Source organism: Phaenicophaeus curvirostris, chromosome 6 (assembly GCF_032191515.1).
Source record: "Phaenicophaeus curvirostris isolate KB17595 chromosome 6, BPBGC_Pcur_1.0, whole genome shotgun sequence".
NCBI lineage: Eukaryota > Metazoa > Chordata > Aves > Cuculiformes > Cuculidae > Phaenicophaeus > Phaenicophaeus curvirostris.
In genome coordinates this window covers 3,043,161-3,055,470 of record NC_091397.1, presented here as the reverse complement: position 1 = coordinate 3,055,470, position 12,310 = coordinate 3,043,161, and the positions used below count along the sequence as shown (strand labels likewise).

At 40.3% G+C, this 12,310-nt stretch overlaps 2 protein-coding genes across 2 annotated transcripts in view; one reads left to right on the top strand and one right to left on the bottom strand.

Annotated features, from left to right (window-relative positions):
- The window catches only part of C6H1orf35 (chromosome 6 C1orf35 homolog), a 404,048-nt gene that overhangs the window by 124,471 nt on the left and 267,267 nt on the right, over window positions 1-12,310 (top strand). The gene's annotated exons all lie outside the window — the stretch shown is intronic.
- OBSCN (obscurin, cytoskeletal calmodulin and titin-interacting RhoGEF) overlaps window positions 1-12,310 on the bottom strand; it is a 202,336-nt gene that overhangs the window by 52,692 nt on the left and 137,334 nt on the right. The window contains exons 81-91 of the mRNA XM_069859115.1: window positions 12,138-12,166; window positions 11,701-11,829; window positions 10,728-10,867; window positions 9,866-10,066; window positions 9,480-9,562; window positions 8,492-8,665; window positions 6,903-7,062; window positions 5,569-5,685; window positions 3,411-3,575; window positions 1,936-2,094; window positions 213-390 (exon numbers count right to left, since the gene is read on the bottom strand). Coding sequence (XP_069715216.1) covers window positions 213-390; window positions 1,936-2,094; window positions 3,411-3,575; window positions 5,569-5,685; window positions 6,903-7,062; window positions 8,492-8,665; window positions 9,480-9,562; window positions 9,866-10,066; window positions 10,728-10,867; window positions 11,701-11,829; window positions 12,138-12,166 — 1,535 coding nt within the window. The remainder of the gene's footprint in view (window positions 1-212; window positions 391-1,935; window positions 2,095-3,410; window positions 3,576-5,568; window positions 5,686-6,902; window positions 7,063-8,491; window positions 8,666-9,479; window positions 9,563-9,865; window positions 10,067-10,727; window positions 10,868-11,700; window positions 11,830-12,137; window positions 12,167-12,310) is intronic.

The window sequence follows — 12,310 nt, the reverse complement described above, 5'->3', positions numbered from 1 at the left end:
AATGCTAGAATTGTTCCAATTAAAGCTTATTGCATTCCATCAAGTCACACAAGTTGTTATTCACAGAAGTCCGTGATGTGATTAAAGCAAAAACCCCAGCCCTGGTCCATTTTAAGAGGCTGCAAATGACCCTAGGTGGTTTCTCTCCATCATTTGCTAATCTCCTCCCAAGAAAAAACTAAGATAATTGAGCAATATTGGACCATACTCACTCCAGAAAGGCTCGCTGATCCGCTGTTGTATGCCACAGATATCCTTCACCCAGGAGTTCTTGATATTCACTGTACGTGCCTGAAGGAGGTACTTGCGGACTAAGTCTTCCCGTTCATGCCAGATCTCAAAGGCCCTATCATCTCCTTCCACAAGGTCATTCACATCGATGTTGTTCAGCTGTGAAACAGAAAGACAAGAAAATCAACAGACATCCTGTGATCTTAGGGCTGAATTTCAGCCAAAACATCCCATAACTAAACCCCAGAGTTCAAGATAGTTCAGATCTAGACCTAGGTTCGTGGACTAGAACCATCTTCAGGCAAGGTCTGAAATGGAAACAACTATTTAACGCCAGCAAGTCTCCAGCTGCAAGTGTGTACCCTCTTCAGTGGGCATGAGTTGTGCCATTCCCATTAAAGCTGTATTGGAAGTTTTAGAGAGGTGGGTGCTGGTCTTTTCTCCCACGTGATGGGTTATAGTACAAGAGGGAATGGCCTCAAGTTGCTCCAAGGCAGGTTCAAGTTGGACATCAGGAAAAATTTCATCACCGAAAAGGTTATCAAGCACTGGTAGAAGCTGCCTAGGGTGGTGGTTGAGTCACAATCCCTGGAGGTGTTTAAAAGATTGGTAGGTGAAGTACTTGGGGATATAATTTAGTAGCGGACAGGTACGGTTGGGCTTGATGATCTCAAAGGTCTTTTCCAACCAAGTGATTCTGTGATTCTATAATAGATGCTCCAACAGCAAAAGGGACAACTTGCATTGCTTTTAAAGATTTTTCATATTGTGTGAGCAGTGCAAGGTAGCTTTGGCTGAACAGCAGCCAGGGTCACTGTGCTACCCTTTTTTACAGTTTACCTGACTTTTAGGTTATCAAACAGACATATTCCTGGGAGTAATTACTACATTTCCCAAAATAATGTTCAGCATCAAAGAATATCCCAAGGGTGGGACACGTTGCTCCTACAGCGCAGTGCTGTTGGGCCCTGGAACTACACAATTTGGGACAACATGAAAAGAAATTACAAAGCAGGCACTCTCTGGCAAAAGAATCCCTTTTCCAAGAAATGGAAAATAGAGCCTGTCTATGAACATCAATGAGGACAGAGACAGGGACTTTCAGAAGGTCCTTACTGGTCAAGAATTCCACGGATTTTTTGTTTAGTTGATTGCATTTTGCTGGAGTTGACCATCTACTGCATTGCGAAAACCCTACCTGCAATTTATTGCCCGTGCCCTGAGTATCTTAAGATGAGCTGAAATCCTCTGAATTTTTCATTTCCAAACAAATAAAAAAGGACACAGCCAGCAGAGAGAACCACTGGGAATGTAGCAGATAGCTAAAACACAATCTCCTCCAGTTTCCTACCAACATTACAGACTGCAAAACCCAAAGATCTACAAATGGTAGCAAAAAGTATGGAGAGCAAAATTCACAGCAACATCTCATACTCTTGCAGTTAACTCAATAAGGCAACAGAGATGAATAAATACTTGTACATGTAATCTCATTGCTCCACAGAAAAATCCACCTCTGATATGCCTCTGATTGTTTCTGACAGATTTAACAGGGAGATTTGGAGCTGGACATAGATTTTACTTGTGCTTCAAAGGCTTTTGGAAAGAAATAAATAGCTCAAAAAGGTTAGTAAAATGTCCAAGCTGGATATAACAGTAAAGTTCTAAATGACAGAAAAATGCGGTAGCTGAGGATGATCAGACCTTCATGATGTTCTTGAAGACATAACTGTAGGTGTCCGTCTTTGTGTCTCGCTTTGGTTTGCAGATCAAAATATAATTTTTGAAGAGGAAGACATGTCTTTTGTGTCCTTTCCATGCCATTCTAGCTCCTGGAGCACCTTCCCACACAATGAAGTGGCCCTGATAGGAAAAAGAAGGAAGAGGACATAGTAATAACTCTGGAATAATTACAACTATGAAGTCTCACCGTCATTTTTCAGTGAAGAGATAATAAATGTTTATTGTTACCTCATCAACTTATTAATCTCGGTTTTATCACAGCACAGCAGATTGTTTCTAATGCTAAAGGTGATGCATCAAACTGACAGCACCAACAGGGCGCACACAGTGGTTGTCATTACTTTGACCTTCTTTGTTGCCAGAAAAATACGGGGCTCATGTCAAGCAAGTGTACTCCACCAGTACCAATTATAATGGAAAATTATATCCTGTGTGTTATGCAGACACTTCATATGCTCAGTTGGTCTCCTCACCAGAGCACCACATTCATTTAACAAACCTTCAGGCATACACAGCTCAGTTAGTGACACGAGTTTCCCTGGCATCATTAGGGAGAAATAAGTGCTCTTGGGGTGTGATCTACCAAACTCTTCTAGGTTTTTTTTAAGGAGGAATGTCTAAATGTGGATGGATGAATACCCACCAGAGTGTCTCATTATCACTGTAATTTAGCCTTACAATTCCACTCAGCAATCTGCTCTAATTCCCATGCAAGACATAGGATACAAAGAAGCAGAGTAAATTACTTGCCCAACATGGCACAGTAAGTCTAAAAAGAAACGAATCTGAGTAAGGGTGTTGAAAGACTTAGACTAGTGTCCCAATAGCTGGGTCATCTTTCTTCTGTGTTCCTAAAATGCATATCTGTGTCATCAAAGAGACCTGGAAAAGCATGTAGATCGTTTGAAAACGTGTGAACAACTATTGAAAAACATCCATAAATTGATCTAGTATTTTCACTTGGAGCACACACAACATATACTATGCTGGCTTGTACTGAACTCCAAGCAAATTAAGGTCTTTGGAAGAACATCTAGGTTGAAAAGGCCCAGTGACCTTCTAACGCTTGAGAAATCAAACAGAAAACCCACTGACACCATTAATTTCAGGGGTTGACCCATGTAGCTTGCCAATAAGAAGAGATAAGGAGGAAAAACTAAAATGTTTTAAAATCATGTGAGGGCTCAGAACAAATCTGTTCTTTCGTGGGAAAGGCATATAACCACATTATGTGTGAATTGCTCCATAAGCATCTGTGCTTGGGTGCTTCAAACCTTAACCAAGCCAGGACACCCATCTCTCTTAATAGTATGGCAGGTGATGAGCAAATACTCTTTCAGATCTTTTCAGGAGCTTCTTGTAGAACCTACAGCTACTTAGAAACTAGTGGAGGCTAGTTTCTATAGCACTAGCACTGACTGAGAAATACCAGTTACCTGTCGGATGGGTTCACCAAGGCTTTCCAAGGTTCCTGGGTAGTTCTCAATGAGTGAGACATGGAGGTTATTTTCTGCTCTTCGCGAGAGTGCAGACACAATGGCATAAGCCTGTTCCAGTAAAGTGCAGTTCTGGCTATTTCTTGCTTTGTTCCGGATTAATTCCTGTAGACAAATTAAGAAAATATTACTGGGCAGTCTGAGTAAAAAATACATTTCCTTGATAGCAAAAGAGTTTCTCAATATCTGTTCTAGCTCTTTCATCTGAGCTACTTCTATCCCATTCTATCTCCATGTGTTATTTAGCTACTAACGTCTCCTCTTTCCTATCTGTTCTGCAGCATCACTGACAAGGCAATCTGGCTTTTCCTTACATCAATTGATTTCAAACAAAGACAAAATTGAAACAAATACCAGATATACTTCAGTGACTGAAGACCAAAAAAAAACAACCCTGGAAGCAATTCTAAACACATCCATTGCATTTCGCTTGTGCTCTACCATGGTTATACCATTGTCATTATTAGATTAAAAACAAGAGGGGACAGAAAAAATATGAAATAGCAGTTATCCTTTTCTTCCACATTTTATAGAATAACAGAATGGTTTTGGCTGAAAGGAATCTTAAAAATCATCTAGTTTAAAACCTCTGCCATAGGCAGGGACGTCTTCCACTGTATCAGGTTGCTCAAAGCCTCATGCAACTTGGCCTTGAGCTCCTCCAGGGATGGGGCATCCATGACTTCTCTGGACAACCTGTTCCAGTGCCTCACTACCCTTACAGGAAAAAAAATATTCCTAATATCTAATCTAAATCTGCCCTCTTTCAGCTTCAAACCATTCCCTCTTGTCCTGTTGCTGCACTCCCTGATAAGAGCCTCTCCCCATCTCTCCTGTAGACTCCCTTTATCTGGAAGGCTGCTATAAGGTCTCCTTGGAGAGCTGCTCCTGTTCCTCTTTTTAAGTAATGAAGGCATGCTCGCTGTCTTCCAGAAGACCCTCTAAGATATTGGTGTTTACATGGAAGCAGGTGTTAAATATTAGGAAGTTAATCTGAACCTTCTTCAAACTGTTTAAACTTCTCACTGCCATAACACTAGAACGCAGAAATATTTCAGCAGTCTTTCTTCAGAATATACTAGTGCTAGTCTCCATAAAAAATGTGATTAAGAAAATGCTATTTTGAAAGTTTCATTTGTGATCTGGGCTAGAACTTGAGAAAGCAGGACAGATGAGAACTTCCAATATGGAACATTTCATGATGGTAGAACGAGGTAAAGCTTTACAGAAATGGAAAATTTCATCTTAATGTAATGTCAGTATAAAAGTCAAGGAAAGAAACAGGTAAGTTAATTTCTTACACATTGGAAATTGTTTTGATAATATACATGTTGCTGAGAATGAAGAAAATTCATGCTTGTCATGGACATGAGGAGAACTCATTGCCATTTACTGCTTCCTCACAAGGGAAGGAGGAGGAGCAGAAGCTGATCTCTTCTCTCTGGTGACAAATGATAGGACCCAAGGGAATGGCAGGAAGATTTGCCAGGGGACGTTTATGTTGGATATTAGGGAAAGGTTCTTCACCCAGAGGGTGGTGGAACATTGGAACAGGCTCCCAGGGATGCAGTCGTGGCACCAAGCTTGACAGCATTCAAGAAGCATTTGGATAACACCCTTAGACACATAATGTGAATGTCGGGGTTGTCCTATGCAGGACACAAGTTGGACATGATAATCCTTGTGGGTCCCTTCCAACTCAGGACATTCTATGGTTCGATGATATATACACATGTATTCATATATATATATATACACACACACATATAAGCATTTTTTTTTAGATATGTATATGCATATATTTAAAGATCATTCAGATAAAGTTTGTTGAACTTTATGGGATTGGATACTGTGAACCTTTACATGGATTTCCACTTATAAAGCTATTTAGAGATCAACATCACTGGTGATGATTACTGTCTTACTTGTAGCTGCATTAAAGAAAGCCAAGAAATATGAAATAAAAAGCCCTTTTTTCAATTGTAGCTGCATTAAAGAAAGCCAAGAAATATGAAATAAAAAGCCCTTTTTTCTACACAAGCTGTGCAAAGCAGAGCATAACTCTATTATATATAAGCTTATAACAATGGCTTTTCACCTTGATTATAGTTTGGTACTGCTGGATCCTGTTTATGGGTTTTTCTAGGTAGTGCTGCAGCGGTGGGATAAGTGGCTGTGAAGGATCTTCATTAGTTAAAATTTCATCTGTGTATCTCTGAAAAATTACAGAGAAAAATGAGGAAAACTTGTTATAAAGAACAATTGGCAAGATTGCTCCCTGGAAAATGCTAGTATGATGCTGGTTCATAGACCTAACTCAGCCAAAACCGGACAGCCCTAACAGATCTTACTACCTCATATTTTGGACATACATAACCCTCCCTCATCCTTTACCAACTTGTTCTCATTTTAGACTGCAAGCTGCCAGAAATACTGAATTTATCTGCTTTTTCAGTGAAGGATTGACACTGGGGCAATGTGATCCAGAGATTGCAGAGCCAGATGATGTGACAGGAAAAATCAGCACTTTCAGCAGGTGGGAGAGCAGCAGTGAGGAAACTCAATGCCATCAACTGGTACCAGATCTCAGTTGAGAGTAGTCCATGTGTTTGCCATGCCAGCAACCGGAGTGAGTGAGGATCTCAGCACTGGCCCCTGGCATGGGAAGCACGGGTCATGAGATCCATGGGCTCGTACATCATTCATAGGGTTGGATCTTTATCCATTCCACTGACCTGGTGCATATAGGTGCAAATGTGTGCAATTTACCAGCAAACTTCAAGCTGGACTAGCTGCAAGGAGGAGAACTAGGATCCAGGTGTGGACTTTAAGGAGGCTGAGAGCTTGTGCTGATAATTTGAGTGATCTGCAAGCATGGGACAGGTGTGAATGTGCACATTTGTTTTCTAGCAAGTATAAGCTGGACTAGCTGGTGAGTAGGAAGCTCATGGAGACCACAAAAGTGCTCAGGATCTTGACACGGTCAGAGAGGTTACGCTGCTACTCAAAGGATACATGAACATTTGTGTTCTGGAGTGTTGTGTGTGGCTTTTCACTAGAAAACTTCAATCCTGAGCAGATGGAGCAGAGAAACTGGATTTGCCAATCCATACTTACATTTTACGTTACTTCGCTTGGTCTTATAATGTGGTGACCTTTAAAACACCCCTGAATTACAACTACATAACCACAGCCATGTTAATATCTGTGTAATCTTTATAATATTCATAAATGCATAAGAAAATGTAAATATGTTCCCATATTGATTGTACCTACCAGGAAGAGCTGGACAGTGAACACAAAATTATTACATTTAGCACAGATTACCCCCACTCCCAAATTTTTAGTAATAATTTCCAGGATCACGTTTGTGATGAATAACTAAATTTCTTGATGCAGTGGGCTATTCTGCAGGTACTTTGACTGTTTTACCTTGTAGAAATCCTGGATAGCTTTGCTGACAACAATCGACTCAGCCTGTACGCGCCCCACCAGGTACTGGATGTACTTATTAAACTCTGCCTTGTGCTTGATAAAGCACATGGCCACGTCATCATCAGTGTCACATTTCTGCAAGTCTCGGAGGAAGACACTGTGGAGATAAAGTAAAAAGGACGTCTGAGGAGAAGGTGATGGAATGAGGCTGGAACACAGCCCCAGCATCCTGGTCTTTAAATCAGATGATTTCAGGTTAACACAAATTAATGGAAATTATAGGAAAACGAGAGACACATTAACATTCAACCTCTCAATGCCTCTTCATCTACATGATGCTGTAGCTTGAATTTGTGAAATACCCTTCAAGGAAGTTAGGGATGACTTTCAAGGGCTTCGCTTAAGTTGGGATGTTAACCTTTCCCCACATCCTTATTCCTCAGGTTAAGGATCACTGAGCCATTCACATCAGTGAAGACAGAGATTCCCAGCTCTGTTTCACATAGAATGTTTAGAAAGGTTCACATGCACAAAGATTTTTAGCAGTGTCAGTAGCTGATGAATTACATCAGCTCTAGCAGCTGAGGTTTCTTTTGGGAAAAAAACAAAGGGAGAGAGAAAAGAGAGAAATAGGAGGAGCAAAGGGAAAGGAAATCTATTCTCATGTCTCTGCCAGCGAAAGTCCCACCTAAGTGTACTCTTCATTGCAGAAGTGGTGCCACAACAATGCTTTTCCCAGAGTAACTATGTAGTTTTCATTGCATCCTGCCCAAATTCCTTATCAGTTGCTCCTGCCTATGATGTTGCCAGAACTGATGGGAGCACATATTTGTTGGGGAAGATGCTGCAGACTCACTGATTCTTGAGCTTTGTGCATAGATATTATTGACACACACCTCCCCTTAAGGCAACCCAAAAGTTAAGACCACAGGGTAGGAAAACAAGGAAGAAAGGGTGATTCTCATGCTTTTAGCAGGAACTTCCTATAAGAATGATCAGGTTGTATGAGAGTAAGGCTATCCAGGTACAAAAGGAGGCCTCTTAGCAACAGAAAGCATAAGACATCGTGCAACACCTCCTCTCCCTGACATGTATAATTACTTCAGCCTGGACCTTGGGAATTCACTCTCCGAACAGCAGATCTGCAGGAAATCCTTTCTTGGAGGAGGCAGAGGCATTGTCCTGTGGCATTGTACCTGGGCAGCCTGCTACATCTGGGTGTGTTTTGAATGCATGGACACTGGCGTTATTTTTAGACGAGTGTGTGTCTCCATGAAGACACCACTGAAGTGCCTGTAAGACCATGCTGCCTTTTTATAATAACTAACTATTCTTCAATTAAATTTGCTTAAGAGGCTGATAAATAAGCTAGATACACGAAGCCTTGAAGCTCTGAAGGATCCTAGCCCTGCACTCTGCTTTAAGATACAGCATCACCTCTTAACCTAAAAGGACAGTTGGCTCCCTTGCACCTCAGCACCACCAGTGTTCCACATCCTTCAACAGTGATAATAGTTACTGTGTCTCTGACACCAGGTGTGTAAGCCACTCTTTGGTCTGAAATGAAGGCACATAGGAATGTCCACCTGTAATGGAAGTGAGCAATATCATCAAAATTTCTGAAGATGGTGGATTTCTGGCTGGCAACAGCTCCTGGGACATTGGGACAGGTCTCGGTGTACTTGATGTGATGAGTCTGGAGGAACTGTAGATCTTGAATGTAATCCTCTTCTGAGATCAACAGCTCTTGAATAAGAACACTGAAGGGAAGACAAGAAAATGAAATCACAGAGAAATCATCACAATTATCTTAGACATGCTGAGAGAATGTTAGGCTTTGAAATAGAGATATTTGGTCAGAGGAATAGACTCCCTGGAGTGTGTTGACTAGATTCCCTCTGACTATAACAGAAACTTAGATGTCTTGCTCATGGAGTGACACCTACTGTTAGGGCAGACAAAACAGAGCACGTGTAAGAAAAGGATCTATGTAAAGTAGACAGTAGCAACTTCAGTGCCACTTTATGCAATCAAGAAAGCAAAGATCCGTTTGACAGTGTGCTGAGCTGTGAGGGAGCAACAGAAGGTTGTAGCTGGTCTTCTGAGTGTGTTTCCATTCCCTCTTTAGATAGTCTAGGATTTTTGTGAAACAAAACAGAGATGGGGCACCCCAATGTACAGAGGTACTGAAGTTCAGGATTTTTGGGAAAGCACAGGGCTTCCAGAATTACATCATAGAATCATAGAATAACCAGGTTGGAAGAGACCCACAGGATCATCGAGTCCAACCATTCCTATCAAACACTAAACCATGCCCCTTAGCACCTTGTCCACCCATCCCTTAAACCCCTCCAGGGAAGGTGACTCAACCCCCTCCCTGGGCAGCCTGTTCCAGTGCCCAATGACCCTTTCTGTGAAGAATTTGTTCCTAATGTTCAGCCTAAACCTCTTCTTTGAATTCACACAATACAATTTAGACAGTGACTCTGGCAGGGGGGACCCAGATGCTAACATTCATTTTAGTAAAAAGGCAGAAAAACTCAAGGGTGCAAATAATAAATGATGTCAGCTCACCTCAGCTTCCTTTTATATTCATCTTCAGAAACAAACTCTCCAGGGAACTCAGGAACTTCTGTTGTTCCCCACTCTGGTGACAACTGAAATACAAGAGAAATCAAGCTTTATTCTTTTAAGTTATCAGCTCACACTGAGGAATATCAATAGCCCCTTTCAAAAATTCCTAAACTAGTTGGAAATTTATTTTTTGCTAAATGATGATTAAGTCATTCAAACCCAGGTACCCCTGCACACATATAGAAATATTATCTAATCAAAACATGGGAAATCCCAGTCATGTTACAGACCCCTTCAACGGCCTCCTCGTATATTTATCTGTGCAGAGGGGATGGCTCTAAACTGCAAGAGGAACACATAATTTTACATGAAAAATGATCAGTCACCTTTAACTTCTTGTCCAGATAAGCTGGAGATACCCAGCCCTGTCGAGAGGGGCTAGATTTTGTGGGTTTAGTCCTGACCAGCCACTTCAGAGGATGAGCTGAATCAAGGACTTCCACGTATTGACCTTCCTTCAAAGTGATGGTCTCCTTGTCAGGTGCAGCAGGCACATAGTCAGCTGTGACCATGTAGACATCAAAGATCTGCATGCATGAAACAACAGTTATTTTGTGCTTTGAAAAAAGAACATCAGTGCTTATCTGTGTTTAATGTTTGGGTTTTTTTTCTCCAAAGAGAATCACCTCTTGCTTTTTGTAAGAGGAAAACTAAGTCTCAAGGCGGCTCAGGTCACATTTTCAAAACCGTCTGAGGTGTTTTCGATTTATGACACTGAATGGTGAAATTTGGAAAGGAAAACAAAGAGTGGTCCTGAAAATATCCAAGTATATCAACATTGCCAAAGATTTAATTTTGGGGATTGTTTTAGGAAATGTTTTAAGTGAACATTCAGAAAAATTCTAATTTTTACCAAATTCTCGTTTTTCTCAGTAAGAACTTCTCAATAAAATTCTTCTGATTAATTTTATCCAAAGCTAACTAAATCACACACTTTCTGAAGGTCAGCCATGAAAGCAAAAGGTGACAAATAACGGGCATGTTTTGACAATGGGAACTTGAACAACTTGTTCAAAGTCACACAGTGAGCATCAGAATTTCATTCTCTGTGCTCTCTATCACAGACCCAATATTTAACTATGAAATATACCTACTAAAGTGAAGTGAGTGGAGGTTCTTAAACCCTAGAAGACTGGTTGTTGTCAGGAAAGTTTTCTTGTGTCAAACTTGTCTGTAAAGATACTATACCTCTCCTCTGGAATCCCCATCTTCAGATTCAGAGGAGGACTCTTGAGCAATGGATGAAGGTCTGGATCTCCCATGGCGAGGAGATGCAGAGGGAGTCTTTGATTCATCATCACTTTCTGCACCTGGCACTCGAAGTGTAGCTAAAAAGCAGAGTGACAGCAAAGTATGAAATAATGATCTCAAATCTGAACGTGAACCGTATGTGTAATAATTTTTCATTTCATAAAAAAAAAACATTCCCTAGGAAAAACATTTGTAGTATTTAGTGTGATCTGTTGATATTTAGGATTAAATAATTAATTGGGATGTTTTAATACCTAAGGTTAGGTGTCTACTGCACATATTGCCTACTGCACTGCAAGAATATTTGTAGAGGAGGTAATTCCTCTATTTTTGCTTCAAGATAAAACTTTATGACAAGATAATCAGTATATGATACACAAACCAGGATTTTTCATTTAATTCAACAAATCATTTGACTACTATACAGCTGCACACAGTTTTCAGACTCAGCTTGATTCTAAAATCCCATTGTGAGCTAAAACTTGAAGATGGGAAGTCTTCAAAACAGGATTGTTTTCAGACTTTGGATGGATGAATATCTAAGGAGCTCAAAATACCTAAAGCATTCAAAATACGCTTCCATTTTTACAACTTGCCCTCCACTCTAAAGCTTAAAGTTAATCCAGCTTCCTTAATTAAATATCGTGTGTATAAAATCGACACAAGCCATCTCAGTTTATTGCCATAACTGTATTTCTCCTTCGAAAATGTCGACTAAGACATGTGGTTTGGATGGGCTCTTACAAAAAATAATTACTCCTAAACATTTTTGCATGTTCATTGTTTATGTAGGATGACTGCTTCAAGATCTGTTTCATAAATCTCATTGATGTGTAAAGTCCAAACGATACCTAAAAACATATTGCAGAGTTTTCCACACTAGTAAAGTTTTGTTTGCCAGGTTGCTTACCCTGACTTATTTTTGCAGATACCATTTCTGAGATACGTGAGGTGAGTTTTTGGAAGAACTCTTCTGAGCCAACATCAGCTAATGAAATAGGGCTTTTGGGTACACCTTCTCTACCAGCTTCAAGGTTTCCTGGAAAAGAGAGAATGTTCTATTAAGCAGACAATATCATTAGAAACTATTCTTTTTTTTTAAGTAACAAAAGTTTCTGTGGTAGGAAGATCTAATTTTCTTCACTTTCCCAGCTTTTAAAACTGTACTTCTTCACATTTCATCCAAATAATTCACCCTGGAACCCAGACCAGTCTTGAAAAGTTCCAACATTTCAGACAGTTTCAAGAAAATAAGACAAAAGTAGGTAGTAATCACAAAATACACAGACAATCTCAACTGCAGGTGTGAAAAGCAAGAGTATGAGAGAGAAAAATAGCCTTTATTACCTTCTCTTGCTTCAGAGGGATGAATATCTCTGAAAAAGAAAGAGTAATGCAGAATTAAAAGCTAAACTAAAATACACAGTAAGGAGAGCTAAATGAGAAAGACCTCTTCCTTCTCAGAAGGCTGGGAATATCTAGACTAGGACTCTGGTCTGGACTGCAGGTGCTGGTAACCA